The 20391-nt window shown below is 38.0% G+C and overlaps 1 protein-coding gene across 1 annotated transcript in view; it reads left to right on the forward strand.

The window, feature by feature from the left end:
- Positions 1-20391, forward strand: part of PCCA (propionyl-CoA carboxylase subunit alpha) — a 281091-nt gene that overhangs the window by 156878 nt on the left and 103822 nt on the right. The window contains exon 20 of the mRNA XM_027675186.1: positions 10483-10585. Within this exon, the coding sequence (XP_027530987.1) occupies positions 10483-10585 (103 nt within the window). The remainder of the gene's footprint in view (positions 1-10482; positions 10586-20391) is intronic.

The following is a 20391-nucleotide window of genomic DNA, read 5'->3' on the forward strand; positions in this document are numbered from 1 at the left end:
AGTAATGATTTTCTCCAGGCCCTTCTGCCTGTTTTTTGACCAGACGGTGAAATTTAAAGCAGATGCTTACCTGGCTGCACCTGGTTGTTAATGTCCTTAGACAAGGGAAATGCCATGAACTGACAGCTTTTCCCTGTTTGTTTTCTTGAACTTGTGAGGGCACTTTTCTTTAAATTCTGTGTTGTCCCCTGCTCCCTTCCCTGCAGCAAAGCCTTTTTTCCTGTTATTTGTATCCTCAGGCAAATGACAATCATTTTAACGTGCTTACTAATATTAAGTCAGCATTATTCCTCTACTAGCTGTGATTTTGTTTTTTTCCCCCCCACTCTTTGATCGGTATTTAGGTGAAGATTTCTGAGTGAATAGAGTGAACCTCTATTCTAGTGATTTCCAGACTCTTGGTAGTCTTACGGCCATTTAAGGTTCAGTCTCCTTATATTGGGTATTGCAGTACCTTTCCACAGCTCACTTCTCTTCAACTTCTTAGCTTTCAGTCATTCATGTGTGTCTTCCCAGAAGCAAGGGTTAGTAAGAGCTGATGGCATTTTGCTGCCTCACAGTTTGAAAAAGTTGGATTACAGTGAGAAATTGTTGCGTTCAAGGCCTGTAAAGGATGGAGCACAACTTTTCGGAGACAAGGACTTTCATAATATAACCCCAGACACCAACTATGAAGAAAATGAACTCTACCCCAGCCAAAATCAGCACACAAGGCCAGTTTGTCTCACACAGGAAGACCCAGGAGGGGCTGCAGTCATTTGCATTTTAGAGAAATTTTAGAGAAATTATGTCAGGTATGAACAAGGAAACTTTGGGTTTAGAGAGAACATGGCTGTTGTGTGTGAATTCCCTCAGCAAGAGAATGCAAAGGAAGGACTGGGGCTGAAGGCAAAGTTGTGAAAACCAGTCTTCCTAAGGTATCCTCTCTCAAGTGCCACACACTACTTCTGAAGGTGTATTTCGAAAATACAGAACAAATGTGATTAATACAGCTGTATTACAAAACCGATTTCATTGGCGTGAGATGGTTAAGTTCTTGGATGGACTCTTGGTTCTGCTGCAACAAATTTGTGAGAGATGGTAAGCTCTGTGTGATGGATGAGCTTTTACAATACTTTGGAACTCTTCTGAAACCTGGTGCAAGCATTTTGTTTTCCAAGATGCACAAAAAAAAAAAGTGGATTTCTTTTTTGAACAATGACCTTTGGGATATTGCATATGTGATAGGCTTTAGAGAGACCAGGTTAAATCATGAGTACTATAAAGTGTAGCAGAAATTCCATACTTCTGGCAGTATAATCTGGTTAGTTCCAAGGGGGCTGACAGATCAAAAGAGGGCTATAATATAGCTTAGGTGGGAGACCTAAATGAAACTGTTAAACACAGGAAAGACAGCATTCAGTACACAGTTCTTAAAAAAACCTCAAAGACACTTGGAGGTGGTGTTCTCTAAAAAGATATTTTCAGTTTGGCTTAAGACAGGTTGGGGGTTTTATTTTGGTTAGCTAATGTTATTTAAAATTTTTCATTAGTTTGTGCACTGTGTTCCTCATGGGCCTTGAAGACCAATGTTTTTGCTCTCAGTGCTGTTGTCAAATTTCCTTAGAGGTGACCTTATTATGATGTCTTTCCTTTTCCCTTTACTGTAGTAGATATGTCTCACTCCTGCTCCAATGCTTCCTTTAGTAAGTTGAGCAGATAATGAAAAATTTCACTGTATTGTGTCTTAAAAACTTTGTTCTTTGAAGAAACACTGCGTTTGAGTCAGATGTTACTGCCTCTCATGCTAGCTGTGGTGTCTGTGGGTCACATGTGTATCTCTGAATAAGAAAGAGATAGGTTAATGTGTTTTTTAGGGATTAACTTTGTAAACTACTGATAGTTGGAGAAATGATGATCTGTTCAAGAAGATGATATTATCTAATAGGATATAGGCAGTACTGGTATGTCAGGCCATGAGTTTTTCAAAATGGAAGTTTTAAATTTGATTCTAATATATTTATTTTCTCCTCCAAATGAGCAGAATGATTTTTCAAATGTGCGGCACTGTGCAGTATTTTCATTACTTTCAACTGAGAGGAGCAGGTAGGTGTTAAGCATTTAACATATTTTTTACTAGGGCAACTAAATAAGGGGGTTTGAACTTCAATTTAAGTATCAGAGTTTTTTTAACTATGGCCCAATATCTAAACTAAATACTGAACTTATGGTTTTGAGGGAATGAAATTGCAGAAATGGTCATGAAGATAAAAATCTCTTCAAGTGAATTAAGTATTCTTAAATAATTAATCTATCTGTCATTAGAGAGTGTACCACTACAAGTGGATTTCTAGTTCATCATGAGGAGCTCATGCTCTCACTGTTTGTATTTGACTTTTGATTAGTTCTAGTCCAGTCCTGTGAACTGAATGCCCATTTGTGATTGGACTGTGTTGGGTGCAGTTCTGCAGCCTGGCTTGTGCCTTTCTATACATCAGGGAAGAACCTGGTTCACGCGTCCCGAGACTGTTCTGCAGTGTGATCCATCTAAGTGCAGATGATTGGGATAATTTCCCTTGAGAACTACTCCTGATATGAGGCAAAAGGCTCAGCCACTGTATTTTGTCCTGTCACTTCTGAGTTATACTCTCCAGAACTTCTACTACAAAAGTGGGTGAATAACCGAAATTCTAACTTCTGACAAAAGGGATGACATATTAGAGCATCAAATGTGTTTTGATTCAGGTTTACAACCATAAGTGGAAATTTAGTTTGAGATTAGTATGCTACAAATTGGGCAGATTTCACTGCTGGGATGAGTACAGCAAACCTAGCACAAAGTTTGCCTGGACGTTTCAAAAATATGTATGGAAATATGTATGTTTCAAAAATAGTATGGAAAGTAGTCTTATGTGTAGAAATATAACTGGATTATTTCCCTATCAAATTTATAGGTAATTTTTAATATTTTCACCTCCATTTTCATATTAGTAGTTTATAGAGTTTCCTTTTGCCTTTTTATTAGGTGGACAGGAAACCTGTAGTATTCTAAATAAAATAAATAAATAAAAATAACATGTTATTACTGGGCATAACCATTGTTTGAATGGAGGTGCAGGAAACAGACTGCCCAGCAAGCAGCTACATCCCAATATCATCATGTATATAGAAGAATATAACTGCTACTGGATGATGCTAACAGAAGAGCTCTGGTCCTCCCTACTGCATCACAGTGATTTGTTCTGAAGGTCTTTGTGCATAAAAAGAAGGTGAGATAATTATTGTAAGGCTATTCCTAAATATCTGCACAATAAGGGGATTAATAAGTTTCTTTGCTCAAGGAAATAAAGGAAAATTTGTATGGGAAAAGGAGCTTGTTGTTTTCCTTTTATGCACTATATTGTTTGTAGTTTTCCCAGCTGCCCAAAGTTCTCTCTTAATAAAAAAAAAAAAGTTTTAGAAAAAAACCAAAGTTGTGAAATTAAATGCTTTAATGGAAGAGAAATAGCCCAAACTTTTTTTGATGATGAACAGATTTTTAGACTTTTCTCTCGATAACAATTGGCAGCATGCAAAAGTCAATATTGTTGACTGATCTGATTAAAAACACCTGCTTGCAAGTAGTTCCTCCTTTGGTAAATACTTTTGCTGATTTAGGAAAGATGGTTTGAAAAAACAGATTAGAAGCACAGACTTGTAAATTATTTGAAAAATAAATGTCTTTTCTCTGTACTTCTGAACGTATGATTTGAGTCTTTCTTGCTTCTCATTTCACAAATGCTTGCAATGAGATAAGGAGCAGCATCTCTTATCCAGCATTAATGCTTGCGATGTTTTCTTTTTCCAAGAGAAACCAAATACTACAGTAGGCCCTGACATGTTATAAGAGAGGAAATCAGTTTCAGATATGTTTTACATTTATTTATTTGCAATTTTCAAGGTATTCTGTCATCTGCTGAAGGACTGGGCAGTCTGACTCTTCTCTGAAACTGAGAGGTCTTGGGCTGTACATGCAGCTCCCAGGGTTACTGTGTGTTTCATTGAGTTTGATAAATGCAAAGTGCATAGAAATTTCCTGGCATAGGACCAAAGTGCCAAAACTCTTTGTCCCAGAGGATGCCTCATCAGCCTGCAAAACTGCGTTCTCTGAGTCTCCATGAATCTCTCATTCCTTCCTACCATCTGCAGGTAGGGTGCTGAGTCCCTCAGTGCTTACCTGGGCCCTGGCTCTTTCTCTTGAAAGATGGGAGGAGGCTGACAGAGGCTGATAGCCCCGTTCTTTCATCCTCTGGACATAATGCTCTGCAAACATAGATTTTTTTTTTTTTTTTAATAGCAAGACTAGCAATAACAGCAATCCTACTTCCTTTACCTGATAGATTTAAAACTAAAAGAGCCATGGAAGGTTTTTCGAGAGGCTTAGAATTGTTATTTGCCTGTATATTTGAAGGATAATTTCTCCCTAAATCTGTGGAGACAACTTCGTCAGAGAAGCTTCTAGTCCCTTCCCCCTGCCAGGCTGCTGAGGATGCTGGCTGCAAAGCATTTGGGTTAGGGTGTCTCTCTTTACAGGACCCAACCCCTGCTTGCTTAGAGACCTTCAGAGTGGAAGAGAGTTAGTCAGAGTGATCAGGTTGTCTGCAGGGTTACTTCTTGGTTAAATGATGATCTGGGTAGTTAAATTCACTCTAGATTTATAAGATCTAGCTTAACTGTTTCTTTAGCTTTGATCTGGGGTTCACTGGTGAAGGCACTGGAGGTTTTCATTGGGCACTGGATTGCAGGCTCTTATATGTCAATGCAGGTTGCTCAAAAAGCTTCTGTTAAAGGAAAAGGGAGCATCCAGATGCACACCGTTTTGAATCAAAGCACGGTGCACTCCATAGCATCCTTTTAAAGCAGCGCTTTTTATTTTATAGTTTACCTTCCATGTAATTTAATTTTTTTCCTGTGGTCACTATTCAGATAGAATATGTGGCTATAAATGTGCATGTTTGTTATTGATCTAAATGTGATATGTAAGAAAATGTAATGTAAAACCTTTTTGACATAACCATTGAGTAATTCTTTCAGCCTTTGTCTGATCAGCTGGCGCACAGGCTAGGAGAGGTTATTATTTTGTATGACATATGCAGAACTATAATTTAGTCTAATGATGGTATATTTTCATATTCACAGTGAAAGGGGTATATGTATACGTATGCACATATAAAGTAGGAAGAAGGAAAACCAATTTTTATGTAAAAGTGCACATGATATGTATACATGAATCAATCTGAATATATGTAGAGAATGGGTGTGAATAGATATAGAAAATACTTCAAATTGCTGAATAAAATATACCTAGATTCTTAGATTCCTTTCACATAATTTTTGGTTCTTAAAATAATCCTGTGAAAGTGCTGCTTTTATCTTTTCTGTGTGACGATGAACTTTTATGTTGGAAAGTGTTGAAAGTACTCAGATATTAAAGCTTAGATTTGTGTTTTGTTTGGCAGTACACTTCTGTTTAGAATTCTTTTAGTCTATCTATTCCCTGCTTTTATATTCATCTGATAGTTGAAGGTTCTGTGAAGGATATTTCTTTGTATATGAACTTATTAAACCAATAATGCTCAAAAGTGTGAAATTTACTATCCTTTTCCCCTGTTTTTTACATCACAAGATAGGCTCTTGTTTGAGTTGTTAAATTTCTATTTGCCTTTCTTGATTTTTTTTTTTCCTTGGGGGCGGGGGGGGGGGGGGGGCTATGGGGAAGGGCAGGGAAAATAAGAAACAATTTATATGGTAGATCTAAAGTTTCATTAAAATTGCTTATGCCCTGTCCCAGGCATTTTAAGTGGGCCATCTGTCTAAACATCTCTGCATTTTTTTCTGATCATTTCCTCGACTTATTCATGAGCCATGGGAGGGCTCCTTTGTAGTCTCCATGTAGCTGGTTCAGTCTACCCCCACTGAATACATCTATGTGCTTGCATAACATATCTTTTCACAGTGCTGGAAATTCTCTGAACTTGGTTCAGATGAATGGCCCACTTTCTGAAGGTCTTTTTTCTCCCCCTGCAAGATTTGTATGCAGAAACTGACCTTGGTGGCTACAGAATCCAGCACATTATTCTTGATCATTTTACAGGCCACCTGCTGTGAAAGTTATGATGAAGGATTTCTTAATGATTCTTTGACCATTAACATTGTTTTAAGTCAATATTTCACTTTTATTTAACTGCTGAATAGGTAATTGCACAATTGAAAAACAGCTTTATTGAGTGTCATATAATGTGGTTTTCAAGCACTTATAATCTTTCATAACGGGAGGATTTGTTATGATAGTTTGGGATTTCTCTGTTTATGTAAAGTATTATGCAGCAAAAATATCAGAAGTAGAGAGAATTTGTGGTTTTTCCCTCAGCATTAGAACATGTATTTTGAATTGGAAGTGAAAAAATCTATATGCAATTTTCTGACCCTTTAGGAGCTGGTGACTTTTATCATAGCTCATTACATCATCAGTGGTAATCAGAAGAGGGGAGTTTATCTGTCACAAACTGCAGAAAATTGTAGTTTTTATTGAGTTCCTTCTATCCAATTGGTTGGTGACAATCACAATGGCCAGGGCAGAGTTATTATTTGATTTGCTTTTGTGAATGTCTGTTTTCTTTCATTACTTGTTTTTGACTAGAATAGTTTAATTACTGGCTGTTCTCCATAAGCACGGTGTGTGTTGATCTAAAATTTTTAGCAGTTGTCTGCTTTCCTCACTGAAAACTTGCGAAGAAAACCAGAGCTATGATTTCTGCATTATTACAAAGCGATCTCCCTCTCTTGCACATGGCAGTTGGGGGTAAAAGGGACATAATACACTGTGTAATGTATGAAATAAATCATGGGACCATGACATTATCTCTAGCTGAACAAGCAGTGATAGGGGTTGAAAAGAAATAACTAATCATTAAAATGATGGTGTTTTTCTTGTTGCGCTGTTTACAAGTTTTTGTAACTGCAGTGCTTTGCAGTACAGCCTTTATGACTTAGAGCCAAGCTGTCGCTGTACTCCTCATCTGGGCTCCTATTGCTTGTGATACCTCCCTTTAGAAGGCAATTTGCAGTAGAGTAGTTCGGAACCACCCATTTTGTATGGAACCCTTCTCCACCCATCTCCTGTTGTTGTGGCTGCAGTGCTGCCTTTGCTCTCTCTGTCCCTTTGTGTGTAGTACTCCTGGCAAGGGACAGCAGCGCACAGTTCTCCATGGTCTTGCTTCCCATTCACCTAGCACTCATCTTGCTACGTAACTTGTATTTCTTCTTGAAGCAAGCGATCGTTATGTGTGAATAAAGTAATTTTTCAGATGATGTGTCATTTGCCCAAACTGGGAGAAAAAAGGGAGGGCATGTTGAGCGCTGTGAAAGAAATACTGTGTGGATTCTGAACCTAGGGTTGGAGCAGAAGTGCCTTACCTTTTTTTGTCTTTTATGATGGCAAAAATTGCATTATTTTTATTTGCAGTAGTTTTGGTGGGCTTTTTGCTGTAAATAGAATATGTCACATTTCAACCCAATATGTAGAATTTTAAAAGTTCTACATTTTTGAAAATAGCCAGAAGTTTGGGGAGTTTTCTGTGAACTAGTGTGAAATATATTCAGAGTTCAGATGTTTTCCCTGCGGAGGACTTAGAAGAGTTCTCAGCTAAGGAAGCAACCCTAGACAAGAACAAAGGTAATTTCCCAAGCCCTAGGACTTCTCAGACATTAAAAATAACCCACTACAAAACAACAAAAAGCCCTCCACCAGAAGGCCCCTTTCTTAGCCTGACAGAAGCTTCTGCATTTCTAAAGTAGTTCACAGACTTAAAGGACTTCCTTTTCATATCTAAGAAACTTAAATATTGATTTTTAATTTTGGATTTTAAGATTCTTACTTATAGGAACTTCCCCTCCTCCCCAAATCCCATCAAAATGGAGTCTACTACAAAATAATTTATTTGAAAGGAATTGGATTTAACAAAGAAAAAGTAGGATTGTCACGAGCTAATATAAGTATCTGTCCTAGCCAGTTTAAATTACACTTACAAAGCCATAGGCAAAGCTGATCAGCAAAGCTGAAAAATGTCCCTGTGCAAATGGATCTAGCAATTCCAGGAGGGAAGTACAACTTGCTGTGTATTTGGTGTTAGATGCAGCTCTGGACCTTGCCCTCCTGGCCACCGGTGTTGCAGAGAGAGGAATTATGTGGCTGTTTGAAACTCAGGCTAAGCAGTGATCGTAGTCATGCTTTTCAAGAGGCGTGCATCCTGTTTGGAGATACACTTGACAAAGCTCAGCAAGACAGGACTGAACAAAAATAATCCCTGCTGGAGAACAAGACTGTCTTTCCTTTGATGGCCAGCAGCCAGATTCATGAGGTCACTTCCAGTCAAATGCAATATGAAGCAGGACCATGCCAGCAAGGCTGTAAGGCATCTCATGCCACCAGTGAAGCAGATCTTCTAAGCTGGATGTGAGATGAGGTCTTATCTCTTGTACAAGAAATAGAAAGTTGCTATAAGCCACTAAGTTCTGTTGGTTGTTGCAGTGGAGTGCTGTGGAGAATTTAAACAGGTGCTGGCAAAACCTTCCTGCATTCCTACTTACTGGTGCGCCAGTACGATACCAGGAAGTGCAATGAAAACATCTTTCAGCTTGCTGCCTGCTACCTGTGCAGGAAATTCCTCTTCCTCTTCTTCAGGAACTCTCGTGTCTAATGTGCTTCCTATCAACCAGTCTAAATGTTTTGGTGACATACAGGAATTTCAGTATGAGGTGCTGAGAAATGACATTGCACCCAATAAACTGTAAATAATCCCTCAGATTTGTTGTTTCGACAATTGCCAATATATTAAATGTGAAAGGTAACACTTGGCATCATTAGTGTGGGAATAGGTTATTTTCAATATATGTTTTTGTGAACTTTTTGGATAGTGATAGAGGTGAGCTAAGGTATTTGGTGAAATCTGGTTTAGGCCTTACTTGGCTTGGATCCAGGAGTAACCAAGGTATTTGTGTCCGATATATTTAGTGTTTCCATTTCCTCTTTTCAGGCACATTGAAAGGCACAATTTTTGGAATCTCTTTGCCTGATAAGTTTACTTGAACATGTACTTGCTTAAATTTCAGGTGTCTAAAAATCCAACTCTCTTAAAATAATTGTTGAAATTATTAGCAAGTCAATGTGTTTTCCTTGGCTTTGGGAGATAATTTCCCCTTCTGTGGCCTCTGGAGACCTCACAGGTGCTTCTCCCTGTTGATTCTACAGGGAACTTGAGCACTCTCTTTGGGGAGATTTGGTTCACTGGGCACCTGAATCCTCAGGAGGATGCATGTAACATAATACAGAAAGATGTGTTTCCAAGTTTTAAGACTCTGAAGGCTGCAGTAAAATGGGGTAGTAAGCTCTAAAATACACAATAGATGAATATTATAGTAGAAATGATCTTTAGAAGAGACCTAAAGCTGATGAACTTATCCCTATAGATTTCTTTCAGAAAAATCTAAACGTGTAAGAGTCAGTGTGGAAGAAAAGCTATACCAAAATAACATGTCTTTGTTTGATCAGAGCTTAAATTCCACCTTCCTGTCTTCTCTTTAGGATACATGATGCTTGCTGATGGTATTGTATGGTGCCCAGTCATCAGAAAAGTTGTAGCATACCTTTGGACACCAGTTGTTATGGCAAAGTGGAAGAGGGGAGAAGCTAGGATGAGGAAACAGAAAACAAATACACATTTAAATAAAATAACTGAAAATTGCTTGCTTCACTCTGAATTTCCAAGAATGAAGACTCGGGTCTGATTTCTTGGCTGTCAGATGTGTGCTTTAAGCTAAAGTTGAAAAGATTCAGGTTTCTTGTATTACATGATAACTGGTACAGCAACAGAATGCTGTGGGAATAGGTATTATTCTGCATGTGGTCTCTGATGATACATCATTATTTTTTTAGTATGCTTGAAGGGCTCTGTGGATGAGATACTTTAAAATGTATATTAAGTATTAAATTACTTTTATTACTTGTTTGGCTAAATCTTCTGTCTGTAATTTGCTTTTAATTAAGGTTTACTGAGAATTAGAGGAAAGAAATAGTGATTACATTTTGCCCTTAAGAAGACTGCTCCATCTATCACCGTTGCTATTCTCCTGCCAACCCACTTTCTCATCTGTTTTTCATCCTGTTTGAGCTAATTCTGCAGCAAATGCTGGCTGTTTTAAAGGGCCTCCTATAACTTTATCAGCATACCCAGTGTGTCAAGGCAAATCTAGAAAGAAAGTAAGAGTGTAATTTCTCCTTATATGCTGTTTGACAGAAAAAATGTATTTAGTATATTTTTTTCAAGTATGCTCTCCAACTGTGTCTATAGATTAATGGTATTTTATATCCTTCTTGACCATCCTGTAAGGCAAGTGCTTCTGGTTAAAATGGGAGAAGCATGAAATCTCTGTTAAAAATTACTCTTCTGCCTATTTCTTTTTTAGAATTCCTATTGCTAAATCAAAGAGAAGGAGCTGGGAGCTCTCTGTGCGTCTAGGAGATGGAATTTACCCAGTTGCAGTTTCAAAGGATGGCTCATCATTTTCTGTAAGTTCTGCTCATTTTCTAAGAAATTCAATGCAGTGAGTCAACATATATTATCCTTGACAGCTGCTAAAATTCTCTGTCTCTTTGGTGACCAAACACAGATGTTAGTAGGCATTGCTGTGAATTACAAAACAAAACTGTTAGTTAAACAGTGCTAGTGTAATAAGTTTTTTCTCTGTTCATGCCTATGGAACACTTTTGTATCTGCTTGTTTATTAAATTAGTTTTCTAAATAATGACCCTGTTCAGTGTCTTGTTTAGAAGTAATGTCTTATGCTCCACTAGATATATGAGAGCAAGGAAATAAATGCAATGTCATCAAAAATTGCATTGCCATAAGCTAGTGGTTAAAAAAAAGCAAATCAAAGAACCAAGCAATTTGAATAAGTAATTGTACTGGAATGGCATTATTCAACACCTCAGTAGTAGAACTGTATGTGGTCATAGTGAAATGCCCAGTAGAAGAGCAGTAATGCTATGTTCAGTAGTTCAGCTGTTCAGCAGAATAAAGCCAAGGCACAAGCTGGTTGAAGTATTGGGAAGGTAAATTTATAGAGAACTACTTTTTGTGTCTGATAATGGTAAATCCACAACCAAAATGAGATTTATTTTTTTTAAATAGGCAGTTGACTCTCGTGTATGATTTTTGGGCAAAAGGTTTCAAAAGGGCCTAAAGAAGTCAATTTTTCTTAGTCATTGAAAATCCAGGACTGTGAGGAATCCCAGAAGTCTTCTAGTTTACCTCTGATAGCTCTTTACTTTTCTTGCATGTGTTCAGTGGAGAAACTTTTCTACAACATCTGCTCCATGACATATTTTATAGTCATGACGTTCACACCTATGTTGCATTCAGAATAATGAGATTTCTTTGAAAAAAGGTATTTAAATATTTATTTCATATAATGAAAACAGTATTGTCTCGATGATTCACTTTTGCTTTGCTCTACTGAGATTTAAATGTAGAAGACATAATTTTCAGTTGAAACTGGTCACCTTTTTAGGGGGTTATTTTTGCTTATGTAAGTTGAGGTCATGGTAACTTAGCTTTTTTAAAAAATTGTTTTGTTGACCTAACTTGGGCAAGAAGATGCCTAACTAATATCCTTTTTCATACTACCTGTACTTCCATCACGTTTTACATATACTCATGATGAATGTGAGACTTTTGTTTTGGAAAGAATTATAGGAGGTCTTGAGCAACTGTTTATTCAGTACCTGATATACAGTGTTGTTCCACGGCAGTGACACTTGCCCTACTTGTGGAATGTTGCTTCAGAAGCAAAGGCCATGTCTGCAATGTCAGCTTTTTCCTGAATTGAGTTTATATAATGCTCCTAACAGGCATCCTGTGAACTTGGATACAACCTGTTCAAAAAACAAAACACCTGTACCAGATGTCAGACTAGTTTAGGGTTGGATTTGCACTGGTTTGTACCCTTCCAGGCGCAGTCATTGCCCTCAGCCTTTCCACCTTTTTGGTGCAGCATTGCTGTCTCACAGCAGTCAGTTGGGAGCTGCCCCCTCCTGTGAGGGTGATACAGGGTGGCTGCTGGTCACTGTGAGTGTTGCACAGGCCCTTGCTGCTGTGAGCTCAGAAATCTAATCCCCATAGCTGAACCTCCCCAAACTAGGAGTTTTGTTTAGCACAGCTAATTACACAAGCATGCATCTGTGTGCATATGTGCACACGCGTTTTTTGAGAGATTTGAGTTGCATTTAGTTACCTAGGCTCTCGCTTATACTTGCTTACATAATTCAAGAGATACATCTTTTAAATTGGACTGAGGAAAGTTTACAGACAGAGGAGGCCTAAGCATCCTTTTGTGCTTTTGACTCTGTGGATTGTGCAGGTAACTGAACACACAAGCTTGCATATGAGTTATTCCTAGGTTCCACTTCTTAGAGTTGTAAACTGCACGGAGTTTCTCAGGAGGTGTGAACTCTGAGAAGGGATGCTGAATATGTAATGCTGTTACTGCTGGCTTATCATTTTAACATAGAGAAAAATAGTTCTGACCTATACCACAGTCCAAACCTGTCTCTCAGTTTATGTGGAACTGCTAAACAGTTGTAATGTCTTGCAGCAGTATGAGAATTACAGCTGGTATAAACCCAGTTTAACAAGCCATATAGGGAGTCTGATTTCTGATCCTTTGGTTTGTTATTCAAACAATAACAAATGTGAAAGTTCCTTCTTGTGTCCTTGTGTCCTTGCAGGATGTTACTGCTGTTACCATCTACTGCTAGACCAGGAGGCAGGAGCACCTGTGAGGAGCTGAGCACCCCTGTCACAGATGAAGGGGTGCCTAAGCACTAGGGAGAAAGTAGGGGTGCCGAGTGGGAAGACTGCATACCCAAAGCCTGGGCCAGAGGAATTTGCAGCAGCAGCTTTTACATTTTAATTCTACCCTTACCGAGCCTATAGACTTGGGGAGAGATAATTCCTTATTTATTTGCATCTAGAAAATTCCTTAGCTGGTGAAATAAATCACAGTAGGTGGATTGCACGATAACTAGAAGTCTGTCTCACTTAAACCTTTAGGTATAGTGTATTAAAATTTGCTCCAAAGCCTGAGTTTGTAAAAAGCATACAAGTGTTTTTGAATACCAGGGTTGTTTAGAGTTACACTTATTTTCATTGTTACAGGATAAATAGCAGAGGACATGTTATTCTTTTTTAATAATTTTATTTTTGCTTATGTTCTCCTGTGATTGTGCTGCAGACAAGAGTGTATAGTAAATACAGCACTGTCAAAAATCAGAATTATTATTCAGAGCTTTACAAAGGAAAAACAACTGCCTTAAAACTTCAAAGAAGGAAAAGTCAAGACTAGGAACGAGAAATCTTGTTTCTGATCAGGTGGTATAAGACACCATCAGGAAAAAAAAGGGGGAAATTCAAAGCTTGCTTTATTAACTTTGCTGTCAGAAACACAAGCCTCACTTTTTGAACTTCTACATTTACTTTTTGCTATTAAGTTGGTGTGATACGGGCTCCTGCCTTTGTGAGTTGTGTCCCCTTGTGGCTTGAGACAAAGATAGCTGAATATGTGGTGCAGTTAGATAGCCCAGTGGGAGGGCCACCTTCACATTCCCCTTCAGAAGTTTACTCCTGCTGCAAACTGTGCTTTGCAGCAGCAGCATTCACATCCTGATTTACTTTGTTTACCACAGGGACTCTTCCAACAGTGACTCTTTTCTTTTTTTCTGTAACTCTTCTACTCTTGCCAGCCGAAACCTCACCACCTCACAGTGTGCAGTGCTTGGCGCTCTGTGCAGGGGGTGTGAGCAGCAGGCCTCTCCATGATTCCCGCTGTTTCGAGCGGATCATTCGTCAGCATTTCGGTCTGTGGATCATCTGTGGTTTTCTACTTTTATCATGAGATTGTTAATGAATTGTGCAGTGTTAACTGCTCTTTTCTGCTCTTTATTTTTCAGAATTTTGAATTTTGTAACCATCTGTTTTTAACCATTTTATTTTTAACAGGTCCTTGATGGGGGCTGGCTTTAGGCCACTTTAGCAGCCTTGCTTTCCCAAACTGAAGGATTTAAAAAATAAGTGGTCAGGAGTGAGCAATGCTATTTTCCTGAAGCAGTGCAGACAAAAATATTAATTTTTGAGATTCCAGCAGAGGTTAAAAACTTCTGTGAATCCTAATTTGATATTTTTTCTTTTAAAATAGAAGTAGCTCTGTTTTTATTCTGAAGACAGCAACATATAGGCTAGTACTTAAGTTTGTATGAAATTTCTGTACTAGAATTTTCAGTTTGGCAGTTGTTTTTGGGGATACCCTGTCAACATAACAAATGCTTTTGCAATTAGAAGAGTCTAATGGCCTGACTTGAGAATTAAAATTTAGCAACTTTCATGAGACCTGCTTGCTTGTGTACAAAGAATGTGCCAACTAAATTAATGTGAATGGAATTCTTTTTTCTTTTGTTCTATATTTTAATTACTAGAAGAACCTTTAAGCTAACTGCTTGTCATACGTGCTCTTTGGAGCTCTTTGGAGGACAGACGGTCAGATTCTGGGCTTTGATTTGTGTTCTTCATATGCTTAAAATTTTTCCTCTCATGAACTGAATTAAAGATCTTAGTATCAAGATTATTGCTGAAATAGAATTTGAAGGAAGACTACTCCGTTACAAGAGATTAATGCAAAACAGGAACACGCAGTCCAGAAGCATCCCACCACGAAACTGTGGAATCTTTAGTTCAGTTACAAACAGGAGTCTTTTTCATCTTGCCATTTTCAATTGCCTGTGTGACTATCAAATGTGTCTATTTTGTGAGTTCATTGATAAGAAGACTTGATTGAGTTTTGCTGATGAAGGTTGGAGTCTGTTTTTCTTTACCAAGAATGTTCTGCAGAGTACCGAAGTGTGGGAGAGACAAAAGCAAGTGGGAACCTACAAATATTGAGCAAACCTAGTAGATGTGTGGTTTCCCTGCAGCATATTAAATTGACCCTTCAAAGATATGTCAGTCACCAAGGATGGTCTGGTTCCATGTGATGGTGGCATTGTTGCTTATTCATAGAATGGTTTGAGTTGGAAGGGACCTTAAAGGTCATCTAGTTCCAACCCTCTTTGCAACCTGTTTTTGTTCAGTGAGGAATTTGTTGCTGCATTCTATGCAAGAAATACAGTTCTTGAAAAAATTTTTGCCACAATCATCCATTTTGTGATTATTTGCTATGGTATAGCAATCCTGTCTTGAGAATTCTTTATTGCTGATTTACATGATTTCTCTACAAGTAGTGATTGTTACTGTGCTTTTTCATGCTTGAAAATAATCCTTTCTGTTAGGGTTCTTCATCTCAGTAGTGGATGCATACCTTCCCAGACCACTTAGCCTCATCTTCTCATCTGTTTAGTTGACAAAGAATTTCCAGATGTTTTCAGTTATAAAGTAGCTTCTTATCATTGAAGTTGTTTATTTTTTGGGGGGATGGGGGGAGAAAAAGCATAAGGTGAAATAGTTCAGAAGTTACTTTGAGCACATGGAAATTCGATATATTTCCAGGAGGACCTGTATAGGTCAAATGCTGAATAAGAGGAGTAGAGAAAGCCAAATTCCTTTATTCAGATTACTACTAGAATGGGCTACCATTTTCACAAAACCTCAGATCACATCCTAAGTCCAAAGTTAAGAACAGATAAGTGTAGTATAGACATGAAATCTCTATAAAAAATTTGTGAACCTTGTTCAGTCCAGTGAGAAATTTGATTAATAAATGTTTTAATAATGATTAGGAAAAACTCAATGTTTTTCCCCTGTCTTTTTCTTGAGAAATAAATAATTTATTAGATACCTATGTAGGTGGAAAATTGACCTGTGTACCTCTTAATATTTCCAAGGGAAAATGTATAGTACAAAATGAGAGCGTAAAATAAAATCTAAGGCATTAATTACTGTCATCGTTTTTTGAATACATTCTGTATGATCAGTATAGAGTAGGTAAGTAGTTGTTTGAATGGTTTAATTTAGTTAATGAAATACCTAGTTACGGTTAAGCTTTGACTTCAAATTAAAATATAATAAACATTTAATTAGGAGAGCTTTGCTTTTATTCATTTGCTGTAAATTTCATGATTGAGGGGTAAGTGGATTTCAAAATTACTTCAGGAAATATTTTCATTGTTTTGTACATTCTCTTCTGGGGAGGAGGAAAAAATGCTTAGGAAGAAATACCAACCAAAAATCAAACTGAAGTATGCGAAACATCACGTGTAACAAGGAGCAGTATAATGTAAAATCAGAGCAATGATATACGAAGTTGCTGTAAGCAAACTTAGACCACATTTAATTCCTTAAACGCAAATGTGAGTGGAGAAGGATAGTAATTCAGTGCGTATTATGTTCTGTCTTTCCAGTAGTCTATATAGAAGAATAACATTGCCCAGCCCAATCCCTATAAAATTAATAACCTTTTAAAAAGAATCAATAAAATACCAGTATTTTACTAGTATTTTACATTTTTGGTATGCTTCAGGCACATAATAACTAATTGGTCATATGAAAGAAATATGAGTGCTGGATTAATAGGAATGAAAAGCAAATACCTGGAGGAATTAAAACAATAAGGGGGGCAGCCAGCTGAGATACAAATTAACATATATCCCCAGAAGCAGTAAATGCAGATTTTCTGTTTAGACTAGTTGTAAATATGTATATATAGTTACATATGATATATGTTTGAATTAAAATATATTTGTTATTCCCATGTCCAAATAGTAGTTTGAATGAAGGGAAAGTGTATGTGTAAAGCCACAAGGGCAGGGGGCGGATCAGTTAGATAATCCTTACAGCTCAGCTAGATGATCCTTACATCTGTAAGCAGAAGACTTTTCCTGCTTTTTTCCATGGGGTTTACATTTTGCTTGCAGAGTAGCGCACAAACTCTTCATTGCAGTACATGCACAGAGTTCTATAGATTGTACACGTATAGAAACTACTGTTCTAGAGGTTGTGTACTTACTTTTACTCTTCTAATTCAGGTTTGAGTCTGGAGCTTTTTCTGTTTGTAAGACTTGTGTGTTTTGTAGAATGTCACTTAATTGCAGTATGGATAATCTACCTCTGTGGTGAGACCATAACCCAACATTTCCACCCTTGCAAAGCATTACCATTGTCACTGGCCATAGTAGTGCTCCCGCTTGTTGATGGACTCTGTGGCTTTACAGGTCCTGCATTCCTTTTTCTGTAGTGACAGATTTACTGGAAGGGTGGAGGGTGACCCAGGACGGGGACAGTTTCTCATGGGAGGCAAGCACTGTGTACTTGAATCCTTCAATCTGAGGAGAGCATTGATCCCTCAGTTTTGACTGTGTGGGCAAGGGCTTTAATTGCTACGTTTCTGTGACTGCTGACATTGTGTTTTTTAAATCAAAGTGGCCTTGGCCTCAGTATCTTGTTGTGAACTCAGTGTTTCTGGTATGAATTTCCACTGTGCTGCTGCATTGAGTGTCTCGGAGAATTTAGATGCTGGGAGATGTTAGATGAGATAGAAGTAAAAATGCTTAGAGAAATATTAAATATATATTATTTGTTTGTACTTGTATTAGGTGTGCTTGTGCACTAAGCAAAGAGAGGCAGAGTATATCTGGATTGTACAGGTTTAGCAATAAGTATGTGATGGTACATATTTGATTTGTAAAGAGAGATTGTTGGTGTGGGTTTCTATGTCTCAAATTAGTTTATTTACACAGTACTCCATAAGCATATAGAAAAAATACCTTCAAGGTTGGGAATTAAAAATTACATGAAAAGTAATTCATTCATTTTGTAGCTTTAAATATGCTCCCCCCTCTATGTCAGGGCAGTGAATAGCTCGGTTATAGTAGTTTTTGGAGAGTTGTCGTTCTGCTTCAAAACTCACAGAAACATATAGACTGGCACTAGTGTGTAGCCTACAAGAAATTTTTAAAAAGAAAATGAAATGAAAGGTCTGAAATGCTAAAATGCAAAATATTTTAAAAGCAGGCGCAGTCAGTTTAGATGTTTATTTTCCTTGTGTAAGAATCAGACTTCATTGTTTTAAAAGATAGAAAGTTAGAAGGCAGAGGAGGAGCTAGGTTTTTACAATGATTAATTCTAAATTACCTCATGAAAAGTTTTACCCCCACACATGGCTTCATAGGATGAATTCCTGTGTTATGAAAGTGGAGACTATGTTTTGCCATGGGTCATGATCCAAGTTCCAGGATTTCCAGTGAACAGTAAACAGAAATATAAATTAAATCTCTAACAATACAGAGTAATAACATACAATTTTCTTTCTTCATAAAGTCTTGTTTCTGGCATAACAGCATTAAATGTTTCCTGCCATCCTTCCAGTCCTCCTGTGGTCTTCTGGTGTAGGACTGAAAACTCCTTGAGGCACAGCTGTTGCTTCAATTCATGTGTGTGCCACACTTGAGAAGCTGCACCACAATACTCATATAATGATTTTTTAGTTTCTAAAAACAGTGCTTACGCGAACATCACTTATACGCTTCTCTTTACCATTGGTTTTGCATCTAACAAAACTGGAAAATAAAAACCCAGCCAACTCCTTCCTGCCTCTAAAAGCCCTTCCAGGTTCCCAACCCCTTTCCCCAAATTTTGTAGAACGAATAGATTAAAAAATGTGAGCTCCTCCTGCTGGTTTGGCAGTAGCAATAGTTATATTTAAAAGAATGCTAAGATAAGAGCCTGGCTTATTACCTCAAAAGCCGTAGTTAACTCTACAGCTCCTGGATGGTGCTTCATCTTTAATTCTGTTCTCTAAGCAAATCTCAGCACATTTAATATTCAGTATAAGACTCTACTTTGGGATCTCGTGATGCTTTGACATCAGGGGCAACTATAAGGTCGTTGCTGCTTTGAATTGCTTTCTTAGCTCTAAATTTCTTTGCCACTTTTTTCCCTCCATTTACTTTAATTTTTAAGTAAGCCAGACTGTTAACATTACTTAAATGTAGCTTTTTTATAGCTTATGAAAAATAATGCTGCTGTAGTGGATAGATGTGCGTCAGCTGTGACTAAATGTTTTGATGTAGTCTTCTCAAAAGATAGACTAGAAGAGCTCTCCTTTGAAATATATGAAGCAGTTTTAGACACAGCTTCTCAGATGGATCTAATTAGTCTTTCATACAGACTGGATGTCCGTTTGTTGCAGCTGAATTCTCATTTCATTCACCCATAACTAGAAACACCTCGCTTCAAAGGTGTTTCTTCAAAGAGAGAAGGGTTTAGGGTTCCATGTTTTACTGCTTTTTGATGTTAGTTTCCCTTTAACTGAGAAGACCTTATGTTTATACAACTGTTATTATTAAGAAAACATAGCTTTGTTCATGAGAGTTCATTCAGTATCAGTGTTGGCTATTGGTAGAAGTCAGAGATCTGTGGAATAGATCTTGCTATACGAGACTAGTGGTACAGCTGTATGTCTGGCTATTAAGCTCATTGTAACAAAGATTTGAATGCAAGCAGGATGTTCTAATAAAACCAGAGAACCTGGGTTGTGGGAGGATGAAAATTAAGATTAGAAATACAAATGATTAGGCCCATCAATGGATAGCAGTCCTATTTGTTATTTGTACACAGTAGTCACCCAAGAGACATTGTACTCTGTGCTGTTCCCCTTTTGGGATACATTTACATGGCACAGTTTAGTACAGCACAAAGGAGCCTATGCTAACTAACCTAGTTTGGGCAGTGCTGTGTTAATGCAAGTTGGAATAACTTGCTTAGAGGTGCCTCATGCAACTCCACGCAACAGTGCATTGTGCCCTGTTGTGACACCTCTACAATAAAGGATATCATTAAAACTGTAGTGGTAAGTGTCAGATTAATCACTGAAATATCCAGGGTATGATACTTGGATACAGCTATGATTGATGTTTATGGAAAATGAGTGGAAGGAAGGCAAGATGCTCTGCCTGTGTCTATCCCCCACTGGCTGCTTTGCAGCCAAGATGTCACTTAAACTAAGGGGAGTTTGCAGGGACAGGCTCGTGGTGTTGGCTTTACTTCTCTGCTCTCCAGCAATGTAGCTGAGTTGGTTTTGCCTCTGGCAATTGCCAGTCACCTCTTGTCTTCCCTGTGGAAGGAAGGGCAGGCCAGCCCAACTGCCTCAGATGGTGGCACTTAGGACATGTTGATAAGAGTGTGATATGGTGGGCCATAAGCAGTCTCACATTAGTGGAACTGGCTGGTCTGCAGGATTGTCTCTTGGGTCCTCATTACTTGTCCACATCAGTACCTCCAGCACACTTTTGTGTCTGCTAGGAAACTCTTAGTGCAGTACTTCTTCCTGCCC

The sequence above is a fragment of the Neopelma chrysocephalum genome, unplaced genomic scaffold (assembly GCF_003984885.1).
Source record: "Neopelma chrysocephalum unplaced genomic scaffold, ASM398488v2 Primary Assembly neopelma1_25, whole genome shotgun sequence".
Lineage (NCBI taxonomy): Eukaryota > Metazoa > Chordata > Aves > Passeriformes > Pipridae > Neopelma > Neopelma chrysocephalum.